Consider the following 12,662-nt stretch of genomic DNA (forward strand, 5'->3'; position numbering starts at 1 on the left):
TTATTATTGACTATTTGGACTATCAGTGCTGCATATCGGGGAATGCGCTACCCCTCCCCTTCACCTCCCCGACTCCGAAGAGGAGAGAGCTTAGACATGAACCACAAGGCGTCGGGATATTCTCCATTCTACGAATTGAGGGGACGAGATGCGGAATTGGCCCGCGTGAGCGATCTGTTTTTGCTTGATACCTCAGATTTGGTCTTGATCCCCCGCAATCATAGAACGTGAGGTTCTGGATTCTTGTCAGGAGTATGGCGTGTGTGCGAGGCGGAGTCCGAAGGAGATGATAACGAAACAGGGTTGCGGGGCAGCAAAAGTAAGGTATCGGGAGATCATCGAAAAAAAAAAAAAAAAAAAAATTTGGTGCAGAGGAAGACCAGTTAATACAGCAGAAATAAAACAAGACAATTCATTTCTCATTCAAAAGTTTCAACATGTCGTTGATGCTAAAGATAAAAGGTACTATTTATGTTGGCTGTCCCACCATATCATCTCAAGCGATTCCAACCCGCACTGCGTAGCACGTACAATCCACCGCATCCATTTTACCGAACGGTAGCGCCCTTCAGGGACTTGACTGTACAAACACCTCCGGTCAGGGCAACCAGCTTGCCCAGGGCCGGCTTACCCTCCTGGCCCTGCACGGCGGGGACGGCGCTCGCCTCGAAGGCAACCTCCAGGTCATCGGTAGTGGTGAAACCAGGCTGGAAAGTCTCCCAGACCTTCTTCTTGGGGTTGAGCACCTTCTCGGGTTCGCCCTCCAACCAGCCCTCGAAACCGATCCGCGTACCGGCGGGCGCGTCGGCGGGGGGGTTGACCAGCTCGACAGGGCCGGCGTGCGAGTCCTCGCCCTCGGCCACACGGGGCGACGCGGCCAGAACCATCGCACAGGACTTGATGCCACGCATGGTCACGGGCTTCAGGTTGCACACGGCGACGATCTTGCGGTTCTGCATCTCCTCCAGGGGGATGAGGCCGTTCAGACCCGAGCACACGGTCCGGACCGTCTTACCCGTAGCCTCATCCAGAGAAGTGTTGTCGGTGCCAGGGGCATCGCCGCAGTCGATGGTAGACACGTAGAGCGAGTCCGCATTGGGGTGGTTGATGGCACGGAGAATGTGGCCCACACGGAGATCGATGAGCGAGGGGGACGGGGGAGCAGCGGGCGCCGGGGCAGGCTTGGGGGCCTTCTCTTTCTTCTCTTTCTTCTCCTTCTTGTTGGTCTTGGGCGGAGCACCGGCGGCGCCAGCCTCCTCGGGGCCCTTGGCCGCCTTTTCGGGCTTACCCTGTCCAACAACGAGGGGCTTACCAGCCTCCGGGTTCTGAGCAGCAGCCTTCTCGCGCTTCTTGCGCTCCTTCTCTTCCTTGGGGTCCACGGGCTTAGGCACGAACCGCACATCGGTCACGTCGATCTTGACTTTTTCCTCCTCGGGGATCTGCAGGGAGAACAGACGGCTGTTCTGCACGAAGTCGACGTGACGCACAATGTGATGGTATCCCTTCTCTCCGGTGCGCTCCTCGGGAGTCCACTTCTCAACGAGGGGGCCGAGCTGGGCGTAGACCGCAACGTCGGCCACGGAAGGCTTGGTGCCTAGCAGGGTCGTGCGTGTAGCCAGGTGGGTGTTGAGCTGTGCGAGGATGCTGTCGACCACGGACTTCTCGTCCTTGCTCAAGGCAGTCTGGAGACCGGCGTTGGTGGCAAGCCATTGCTTGATTGCGGCCTGATCCTCGACGGAGAGGGTGGTCTCGGGGAAGATCTTGGACGAGGCATGGAGGAGATCAAGCTCTGTGGCGTCGGGAGAGACGGCAGTGGGGTACGAACGGTAGAGGAGAGACAGGAGAGAGGACTCGGGGGCAGAGGGGACGGCCATTTTTGCGAAAGGACGACGGACGAGCAAGGAGAGCGACGGTAGGGTGGAGGACTGATGAGGAGGGGCAGCAGAATTCGGTCGTAGAAATAATCCCGACGAGTAGTGACCGAACCGCGGGGCTGTTCGAATGGGCCCCAACAGGCGCACGGCAAACTTGAAGGAATTCAACTTGATCAATGGACGATCCCCTGTGTGAAGGGATCTTGTATTTACTGGCTTGGTAAAACAGTTATTAAATTATCATTAGAATTGGCTAGATATACCACTGAAACGCTGTTTTTGCTACAGCTTTCTCGGCTTCCGTGGACATTCGATGACTGACCGTATCCGGTTAGACTTAGTTCTAGGGCTCTGGATGACTCAGCTGCGTCACTACTTGTATAGTTAGTTAACCGATCGTGCCTTTCATTCACTAACTAGGACTATCTCCCAAGGCACTTGAATATGATAATATTTTGAATAGTCTATCTATCTGGAGATACAAGAATATAGGGTTCCGTTATCTAAGCCTCCCAACGACGACCTAAGAGTGCTTCTGACGAGAGAGGTACTCTGTCATACGGGCGATGCAAGCCCGATGGATGGTCCACGCATGTCGAAAACAACGAAGAATGCCTTCAAAAACGAGTCTCCGAGAATCTGCAGAGAAGAACCCTGGTTGGACTGGACACCGCCGTAACATACTGTAGAGAAGCATTGTCAGAAAATCAACACTGCTTGGCTTGACTCAATCGACTTACCAGCCTTTCCTGTGGTCGTATTGGTACCAACCTGCGCAAAGTTGAGATACGTACCAGGGACTGTCGCCAAGTGCTTCGCACCTACAGCCACCGCGAGACTGGGGAGCTCTGTCCCACAAGGATAAATGTATCCGCCGGCACCGCTGTTAAACTGTGCGCCTGGTACCTGGGCGTAGAAGGAGTCCACCACGACATCACTAAGCAGCATCAGAGATGTGCCAGTGTCGGCGATGGCAGTGGGCGTGCCTTTCAGCGTCTGAAGGGATCCTTTTCCAACCTTGAAATAAGCCGATTCGAACTGCCAAAACCCATTCGACGGGTTCACGGTCACGTTGATCATATCACCCTGGTACTTGGCATGATCGATGACACCAAACTCATACTCGCCCACGCCGTCACTCTTCAGCTGCGCCGTCAGAACAGGCTCGTCCAGGCTCCCCGCGATGTTGTCGAGGAAAGTCTTCTGCTTGCGAGGCTGGACCGTATTGAGAGACGAGAATCCCAGCCCAACCAAGCCGTTTGAGTAGGTATCCTCAATGAAAGACTTGGATACGCTGTTCGGGAGACCGATGGCCTGATTCTTCACTACAGCACCGCCAATGTCGACCGTATCGGTACCCACGCCTCCGGTAGCAAACGACTGGTCGCCGTACGTGATCTCAAAGGTAGCACCCTCCATCTTCTTGAAAGTCGTCGAATTCGCGGGATTGAAGATAGTGTGTCCCGACTGAGCGTTCATTGGGAGCTCGGAATTCATCACCCAGCTGGCAGGGCTCTCCATTAGTAAACTCACAATATACCGCGCATGGGGTTGAGTGCCCAGACTTACAAATCCGCCGAGCCAGTGTCGAAGTTCAGAACAAGCTTCTGCCCGCCAACCGTCACAGGGCTGACGAAGGCCGCATCGTTCTGCACGGAGGCCGCGCTGACGGCGCCCGTCTGGTCCAACTCTTTACCATCGGCCAGAAACACATTGGCACCGGAGTCAAGGGTCTTGTCGAGAGGCTCGAAATCTGACAGGTCAACCCCAAAGGATGTCGGGACGATGCCGTATTTCCGGTATGCTTTGCGCAGAGCACTGGGGCCGTTGATGGTGTTGCCGCGCTTTACTCGCTCAACCTTGAAGGACCGGCTTTGAGGTTGAGCTTGTCGCGGCGCGGGTGCTGCGAGCACCCCGCAACCGAGGGATAGTAGGAACAGAAAGGATAGTAGAAAATGCATGGTGCTTCTATGTGGTCTGCGATCTCAAATCGGAATGGACGACCGAATGAATGTACACGGCTGCTTCAAGCAGTTGGAGGGGTAAATAAGCCGGAAAGGGCTTTAGAAAGAGAGTCAAGGTAGATTAAAAAAGAATGTGCAGGTCCAAGTCCAGACTTGGATGCCTTAGAAAGATGAAGAGAAGAGGAGGAGAAGAAGTATGAAGATGGGAAGACGAAAGAGATCAGCAGAAAAAGAACCACAAGATACGGATACAAAAAGGAAAAAAGCGAAACAGAGACCTGAATGACCATGGCCATCGCTACAGAGAGATATGATGACAATGAAACCACCCTCTCCCCACAAACACCATCCCCTACGAACGATCCACATGAGGAAACGAAGCAAAAGTGCGCGGATGCATTTACTCCCACCAGCCAAGACACAACTGACCGCAGCTTGGGCCACTCACAAGCAGAAACAAGAGACAGCCACGGCACAAACAGCCCAATCCACAGTGTCTGCGAGTCGCAGAATGGAGTCGCAAACGCAGCATTTTCATCTGCCTGACACAGTCAAAACTTGTCGAGAGTAGCGGATTTGACAGCACTCACAGCACACGGCGCCAGTCGGGGGGCCACTAAGCGCTGCTCAAACGGACTTGCCCCTGAGACTGAAACACCCAAGCGCTGGGCAGGTCGCAGGTTGAGTTGACCAGTCACCAGCCATTCGCCAAGAGATGCTAAAACGGGGAGATTTGTTGCGGTTGAACGCTTTGGGTAGGTATGAAATTCTCAAGCGAAATCGAGTTGAAGACTTGAAGGGGGTATTACGCCATTATTAACTACAGTAGCTTCTGTCGTTCGCGAGACTAGGTGGCTAAGCGCTGTCGGGGAGCACAACAGAATACGACATGGTGTGTTGTTTGGGGGGAACTGTAGATAGTAGACAGTAGAAACTTGAGATCTCAAAGTCTCCTTTTCACTTCAGCTTCTCAAGTCGATTGATGACCGAGACAACTGATGAGTGCTTTGGCCCTAGTTACTACTTAGTAGTTACACAATGACGACGCGTGGAGCACTGTGATCAAGTCCAGGATGGTTACAACCACCCATCTCAATGATAGTTACGAATGTAATGGAACCTTACATGATGACAGGCAGAACAATACGCATGTATATAAATAGGATCATGCAGGTTCGTCATTGAAATATGGTATCAAAGCACTCTTGCCCAAACGCCGCTTTTATGTAAACCCACAAGGCAACGCTACCAAGGTCGAATGCACCGCGCTATATAAGTCGTAGAGGATGAAAATCATATAGTATCCCAATCACTCAGCCATAACGTCGGGAGGCAGCACTTTATCTGGATCCTCCCCGATCATCTGACTGACGGACCGGACAACTTGCTTGATAGCCATCGAAGCCGGGCTATCGGGATAGCTGTCCACGAAGCTCTCGCCGTAATCACAAGCCATGCCGACTCTGGGATCCAGAGGGACTGACCCTAGGAATGGAATACCCATCTTCTTCGCCAGTCGTTTACCACCCCCGGTCGTAGCCCGGAAAATCTCCGAAGTGTTCGAGCATCCGGGGCAGACGAACCCGCGCATGTTCTCGACGAGACCCAGGATCCGGATGCCTGCCTTGCGGCAAAAGTCAATTTCCTTCCTGACATCGAGTAGAGAGACTTCCTGGGGGGTCGTGACAATGACCGCGCCATCCACACCAGACTCCTTCAAGAGTGTGTTGACCGACAGGTGCTCGTCGGATGTTCCGGGCGGCGTATCCACAATCAAATAGTCCAGCTCTCCCCAGTCCACATCCTTCAGGAATTGCTTGATGAGCCCATTCTTCTTCGGGCCCCTCCAGATGACCGCATCATCTCGATTCGGCAGCATGAACTGTATACTCATCGCCCCCAGATTATCCGTCACCCACACCGGACTCCAGCCCGCGTTGCTGACATGGATTGTCTCCGCCTCGACGCCCATCATCTTGGGGATCGATGGCCCGCAAATATCTGTGTCGCAGAGACCCACGGTCGACTCGGGGTTGGAGGCGAATGCGTGCGCGAGGAGGGACGAGAAGGTCGATTTCCCCACACCACCTTTCCCGGAGAGTACTAGGATTTTGTGTCGGATCTGCGAGAGGCGTTCAGTGATGATGGGAATGTCGGGATCGGGGCCCTTGGGGGTAGAGGAGGCACAGATGGCCTGGTTCGGGCACCCGGCGCAGGCATCCCCTTTTCCTGCTTGTTCTGATTCAGGTCCCGGACAATGCTCTAGCCAGCCGTCAGTCATGCAAAATATGATCTAAACTTCCAAATAGAATGAAACATACCTGGCTCGGGCGCAACGAGATTCGGTGCGACCTTGGATGGCGCGTCGAAAGCTGGCACCGGTTCCACCAGAGACGGCGCCATTATTGTTGGGTGTGGGGTTGACTCTACAGCAGCCAGAAGATGTATCTTCGATGATCTTCAGGAATATCAAAAGATCTCGATGTGAACAAGGGATGGTATTGACCTGGCGATCAAAAAAGTGGCGGATCGATTTGCTTGATAATCACTATCGGGATGACAAACCTCTGGTGGCGATTGGCGCGGGGCGTTTGCGGTGTCGGAGTGCCCCGCGATAAGATGAGATCCCTGGCAGAGATATTATTGTTGACCATGCAGTATCTATTTAAAACTCGAGATACTATTGGCAGCTAACAGTGAATGAAATTGATCCATGTGTTTATGGGGTCTAACATGGCTTTTCAGATCTCAGGGTCAATCATCGGGTAGCAGCACTGTTGATGCTCTGAGCGGCTATCGCAGACACTTTCACTGAGGATCTCTGTGAGATCATCAAGAGTGTTTCTACAATAGAGGGGCAGCCTTTGTCGACGAAATCCACGCTTCATATTATTTCCCTTTATCTGATGATGCTAATGCAAATGCCGTCTCCTCGGAGCAAGAACAGCATCGAGTTCTTGGACATGGGCACGGCCAGCATGTCAGAACCTTACGCAGAGCAGTGTAAACTGTAATATATGCATCTGCATCCCAACCCCAATAACCCTTGTGTCCCATGACAGCCCGAGAGGATATCAAAATCTGGTTTACTGGCATGATATCATGTTCCCTCACTACAATTCAAGGTTCAACTGTCCGAAAGAAAAATCCGCACGAGTAAGATGGACGCCTGGAAACGCGATCTTCATCTCCTCTGCAGGTTCGAGGTTGTGCCTGTGTAATGCATAAGATGTGGTCTCTTATAGGCGCTCAGTAAGTGCCCCTCATTTTCTTGATTGGCTTCATTATATATATCTCTATATCTCTATTGAAGGTGTAGGAAGATAGATAGATGGACATATTAGAGTAAATAAGATGGAATATCCCAGACACCTGCCATTATCGCTTCTCGTCGGACCGCTATCAGCCTGATGGGAAGGTCAGGACATCTAGGTATGGAAGCAAAGACTGCATAGAATATGTACCTTACTCCGTAGTCTGAGAATTCATGCTTCAATAACCGAGTTCTGAAAGTATGTCACGAGTCTCAAATGGTCTTCATGTAGGGAGGTGTCCCAAGACCCGAAGCCTCAAGAGTTGCGTGCATATTTTCCCGTTCTCCTACTGAATGCATATCTATGTAGACAGATATTAATGCGAGATACTAAGGTCTTCGTTTATCTGCTGGAAACGAGTTGACTTTCTCTCAACTTCTGGTCTATTCTCTATCAGCTCGGACTACGGTTTATGATTGGCGCTGAACCGGCTCAACGGGGGGACTGGGTCTGTGGTCCCTTGAACTAAAAGTCACTTAACTCTTTAAGTCTCGTCTCCCCCAAGTTGTACGTATGAGGCTAAAGCATCGCTGGTGATGGGAAAACAGATCACCAGCTCCCCGCTCAGTCGCCGAGTCTATTCTTCGTTTTTCTTTTCTTTTTCCTTGTTTCTTTTTTCCTTTCTCTTCCCTTCCCATCTTCCTCTCTTGCTTCGACAATTCCATTGAACCTTGTTGTTGTTATTGCTTGTTGTTGATGCGGTCAGTCTTGTCCTGCTAACTAACGGCGTCACATGAGCTCCAGCCAACTTAAATTCCCACCCTGGCTTGCCTGTCACATGCTCCTCCTGCACCTGCTGTCACTCTGATTCATCCTTCCCACTCAACAATATACTTAGTCTATTAAAAAAAGAAAGAAAAAAAAAAGACACAAAAAAAAGTTCCTCCACCTCCCCTCCCTCCATTGATCACATTCACATAGGGAGAGAGAGAGAGAGAGAGAGAGAGACAAACAACCAGAGAGAGGAAGATAGTCGCAAGCAATCATGGATCGTGGCCTTTCAACAGGCACCCATCAGGAAGACGATGGACTTCGTGAGAGGATTGTGGCCTCTCAGTCCGGTGCCGCCCTCACTCCCGAGGCTTTAACAGCCACGGGAGAAGGGTTGCTCAAGGACAAGACTGGTAAGGAGATGAAGACATATGGTCGGACACCGGGCGGTACAGGTATGTCGCTCTTGATTTATCTTGTTTGGAAGGACGTCATTCTCGAAACAAGGTGTCGGATCTTGTGCGAGTCCTGCGGGTAGCACTCACGCCAGCTAACTGAGCGTTCGAATAACAGTGTTTACGGTCCCTCAAACACACGATATGGTCTCTCAGCTTCTGTCGCCCTCAGAGCCAAAGAACCTGTCCGATGTTGCCGTCATTGCCATTCTCGGGGTCCACATTCTTCTCCTGTGGGGGCTTCCCGCGGGTGCTAAAGTTCCTGTCTTTGCGTTGATCTATCTCTTCTGGCGTGCGGCCTACAACGCTGGAATTGGATGGCTCCTCCATAACCAGTCCAACTACAATACCCTCGTCCGGTGGGCTGAGAAGACCAAAATCTTCGTGAACCCGGCAACAGGCAAAAATCCTCATCCTAATCTGTACCAGCTGATCAAACGTGAACTGGAGACCAAGATCCCCACTGACTATTCGTTCGAAAATGCTCCAATTGAGTACAACACTTGGCTCGTCTTCAGACGCCTGGTGGACTTGATCCTGATGTGCGACTTTGTCTCATACTGCTTGTTTGCGGTAGCTTGTAGTGGCCGCCCCGTTGACGAGGGCGCTCTGATGACCGTCCTGCGCTGGTCCGCCGGTATCGTTTTGGTACTGTTCAACCTGTGGGTAAAACTAGACGCGCATCGGGTAGTAAAGGACTATGCCTGGTACTGGGGCGACTTCTTCTTCCTCATCGACCAGGAGTTGACCTTTGACGGTGTCTTCGAGATGGCCCCGCATCCGATGTACTCGGTTGGCTATGCTGGTTACTACGGTATCTCATTGATGGCGGCCAGCTACAAGGTTCTCTTCATCTCCATTCTTGCCCATGCAGCACAATTCGCCTTTCTGGTTTTCGTTGAGAACCCGCACATCGACAAGACTTATAACCCGCCTCCTCCCCGAAAGCGAACCATCGATCAAGAATCTGTATCCGCCGCCTCTCAGGCATCAAGCTCGCCCATCGCGCCAGCATCCCTTGATGAACAACTCCCCCATGCGCCTTCTTATGCTAGTGGTCCACCTCCGTCTGTTCACAATCTGTTGGGCATTCAAAACCTGGACCTGCATCGAATCACGGATACTTCTTCCATGCTGATTCAGTTCCTCGTATTCGCTATTACGGTTCTGACTCCGTCAACGCCTTGGTACCGGTTCCTCTTTGTGGCCAACGCTGCCATCTGGAGAATCTGGTATTCTGTCGGTATTGGCTTGGTTTTAGACCGTCAATCGAACCGTAAGGCCTGGACCCGGCATTTTGTAAAGTATGGCGAGACCCCTCAGGAGGCTTGGAACCAGTGGAAGGGCACTTATCACCTTAGCATGGTCATGTGCTACGCAAGCTTCATCGCCGCCGTATGGAAAATGTACACATTCCCCGCAGACTGGGGCTATGGTCTCGTTCTGCTCAGACACGTTCTGGGTGCTGGACTCATCAGCCTGCAGATCTGGACCTCAGTCAGTATCTACGAGTCGCTTGGCGAATTTGGCTGGTTCTACGGAGACTTCTTCTTTGATGCCTCTCCCAAGCTGACATATAACGGCATCTACCGGTTCCTGAACAACCCCGAACGTGTTCTGGGTCTGGCTGGCGTTTGGGGTGCTGTCCTCATCACAAGCAGTGGGGCTATCACGTTCCTTGCCTTGTTGAGCCATACCTTGACCTTGGCCTTTATCCAGTTTGTGGAGCGCCCGCATATGCAGAAGCTGTATGGTCGAAGCTTGAGACGAGATGCTGGTTTGACGAAGAGCCTGAAGCGATCTCTGCCGGACCCTTTGAAGCAGCTCCACGGAAGTGTTGATAAGATGTTCGATGATTCGTTCGAGTTCATCGAAGATCTCATTGATACTGCCCGCCCGAAGCTTGCCGCTGGTGTGAACACCTTCGTCAAGGATACCTCTGCGCTCTTCCAGAAGTACCCCGCTCGTGTGACCATTTCTCGCATCGATGAGGATCTGGCTGGTTACGACTCTCGCGACTATTCCTTGGAGGTAGAAGGCACTGATTCACTATCCCTTCATGATGTCGATCAGAGTAGCGGTAGAGAGGGTCTCAACGCTCGTATGCCCCTTGATAGACGAGGCGACCTGAAGAATCTTGTCTTTGAGTATGGCTCGCCGATCAAGGTCAAGTGGACCGCCCCCCTGAACCACAGCAAGAAGGATTGGATTGGTCTGTATCGTGTCATCGATAATACTTCCCGCGAGATTTCTCGTGTCTCATCTCAGGGGAGATGGATCGCGACCAACGAAGGCTCCTACGACAATTCGAAATGCGAGCAGGGCATCGTAACAAGTGACGTCGTCATCCCCGCCTCACAACGCAAGGACGGCGAAGGCCGCGATCTCGCCTCTGGCGAGGTTGTCTTCTCTGGCGATAAGCTCTTCTGGACCCAGGGTGTGTTCGAGTTCCGGTATCACCACAATGGCAAACACAATGTCATGTCCATCTCAAGACCATTCGAAATTCGCATTAGCCGATTCGACGAGGATGAGATTCCCCTGATGGATCCTACGTCCGTGGAGATGAGCCTGTTCCCCGTGGTGCGCAACTGTTTCGACCGTGATCCCGAGATTGCTCCGGAAACCGTGGACGAGCCTTTCGGTAGCCTGGTCGAACGCGACGGCAAGTATGCCAAGAGAGTTGTCTTTGCTGTCCATCAGATGTAAGTCTTGTTTCCCCCTTGCCCCAGTTCCCGGACATCTGGACTAATCTCTTTCCACGTAGGTTCGGTATTGAATTCGCTCCCGAGGTCGTCAAAGCCGACGGAAGCGTTCACAACCTAGCCTGGAGGATATGTAACGCAAAGAGGGTCTTGGTATGTAGTCATCTTGCAGGCCTCCACTCGCATCTGTGCTATCTGCTTCTCAATGCTAACGGCCTTTTTCCCTCAACACAGGCTCCCTACAGCATGCCCAAGAACGGTGCGGCCACACCAACAGAGGCCAAAGAATAATCCATTACACCCCAATTTTCAAGAAGAATCTCAATGGAATTGAGAGAAAGAAGAAAAAAAGAGACCGGAAAACAGAAAAACAATCCCAGAAAAATCGAAAGAAAAGTGGAGACATGATGACCATGGCTTCCGATGAATAATATCCACGGCGAGAATTTTCCTATTTGCTCTTTGCAGCTTATGTTTGGGGATGAGCTATGAGCCTATGACAGCTTTTTTTGTTAGACGGGTTTAGACGCCAAAGTGGTTCCGAATTGAGTCTCAATCCATGTTTAAAGCATTACTACAGTCTCGCAGAAGGAGTGGGAGGGAGAGATCATGGCTCAGTTACGAGTACATGCAAATCCTGGCGAGCTCCAGAGTTGGGTGAAGTTTCACGAAGCATCGAGTAACATTTGAATATAAATACTCTACGAGGTGTTTTGTTTCATTTAATAGAAATAGAAAATAGGAACAATGCTTGCTATATTCAATCTATCTGTTCCGATGGACAAGTCCATGATCCTACTAAGATTGCGACAAGATAAAGAGCCTACGACTTGAGGACTGTCAGCAAAGGTCTTATCCATAGACTTGTTGACAGGAAGAACAACGAAACACCTCGAGCAATGCAAACCCAATAAAGAAATTTGCAGCAAGAAATTGGATCAGCCAAGCCGGTAAATTCAGCCCATCCCCTGCCGACTTCTTTCCCCCAGCTAATCGTCCAAAACGAACAAGAAGTCAGGAGAAAGTCATCGACACAAGTCAAGCGTAGCGAACAGACCAACGGTCACGGCACAAGAGACAGCGATGGTACCCGTTTTCCAGGACTCCACAACCAATCATCCCCTCCACATGAACTACACTTCAGAGAAATGTAGCCAAGGGAAAGTCCGGTATAAGGGAGATGGATGAACGGATCGCTGTGTCCAAGGTGTGCCGCTAGCTGGCAGTTGCGGGCTCGAGGGGCGGTTCTCCGAAGAGATCATTGAATGGATTGACTTGTTGTCATCATAAAAGGGATGTGTGGCTGTGGGGTGTGATTGAGAAGGGTGACTGTACCTATTGCAACTGAGAGGGAAGTGCTGTTTGGTTGAGAAATATCTACAAAGAAATTCCTTTTGAAACTGTTAGCCCCTTTCCATGATAAAGGATCATGCAAGAGTGGGTGATAGTTTTCAAGGGGATCAGGAGTTTTTGGTAAGGTATTTGGTTTTCTTCAAGGTTTTTGCAGAAGCAGAACTGAAAAAATGTTTCTCATCATGAAAGGAGGGTTGGAATGTACGGGTTGAAGGGTATATGAGCGCATACCTAAAGCGGCTTACAAGATGCCAGATCGGAATACCCGAAAGGTTTCAAAATCCTG

At 51.3% G+C, this 12,662-nt stretch overlaps 4 protein-coding genes across 4 annotated transcripts, besides 5 other annotated features; 1 reads left to right on the forward strand and 3 right to left on the reverse strand.

The window, feature by feature from the left end:
- The first annotated feature begins 341 nt into the window (after positions 1–341).
- Positions 342–362: a microsatellite.
- A 186-nt stretch (positions 363–548) lies between these two features.
- On the reverse strand, positions 549–1,874 carry ACLA_074910 (putative cofactor for methionyl- and glutamyl-tRNA synthetases; the record flags this gene model as incomplete). Its single annotated transcript, XM_001275878.1, has 1 exon — positions 549–1,874. The coding sequence occupies one exon, from the start codon at positions 1,872–1,874 to the stop codon at positions 549–551; it is 1,326 nt and encodes a 441-aa protein (XP_001275879.1).
- Positions 1,191–1,219: a microsatellite.
- Positions 1,875–2,429: 555 nt separating the features above from the next.
- Positions 2,430–3,835, reverse strand: ACLA_074920 (pepsin-like aspartic protease; the record flags this gene model as incomplete). The annotated part of the gene is made up of 3 exons (XM_001275879.1): positions 2,430–2,557; positions 2,615–3,378; positions 3,444–3,835. 3 exons carry the CDS (start codon positions 3,833–3,835, stop codon positions 2,430–2,432), a joined length of 1,284 nt encoding a protein of 427 aa, XP_001275880.1.
- Positions 3,836–5,147: 1,312 nt separating this feature from the next.
- nbp35 (Fe-S cluster-binding ATPase) lies at positions 5,148–6,241 on the reverse strand (the record flags this gene model as incomplete). The annotated part of the gene is made up of 2 exons (XM_001275880.1): positions 5,148–6,100; positions 6,160–6,241. 2 exons carry the CDS (start codon positions 6,239–6,241, stop codon positions 5,148–5,150), a joined length of 1,035 nt encoding a protein of 344 aa, XP_001275881.1.
- A 1,755-nt stretch (positions 6,242–7,996) lies between these two features.
- Positions 7,997–8,031: a microsatellite.
- A 40-nt stretch (positions 8,032–8,071) lies between these two features.
- Positions 8,072–8,100: a microsatellite.
- Positions 8,075–8,099: a microsatellite.
- Positions 8,101–8,137: 37 nt separating the features above from the next.
- On the forward strand, positions 8,138–11,314 carry ACLA_074940 (phosphatidylethanolamine N-methyltransferase; the record flags this gene model as incomplete). Its single annotated transcript, XM_001275881.1, has 4 exons — positions 8,138–8,318; positions 8,437–11,023; positions 11,086–11,176; positions 11,258–11,314. The coding sequence occupies 4 exons, from the start codon at positions 8,138–8,140 to the stop codon at positions 11,312–11,314; spliced, it is 2,916 nt and encodes a 971-aa protein (XP_001275882.1).
- Between the last annotated feature and the right edge of the window lie 1,348 nt (positions 11,315–12,662).

The sequence above is a fragment of the Aspergillus clavatus genome, genomic scaffold (genome assembly GCF_000002715.2).
Source record: "Aspergillus clavatus NRRL 1 1099423829791 genomic scaffold, whole genome shotgun sequence".
NCBI lineage: Eukaryota > Fungi > Ascomycota > Eurotiomycetes > Eurotiales > Aspergillaceae > Aspergillus > Aspergillus clavatus.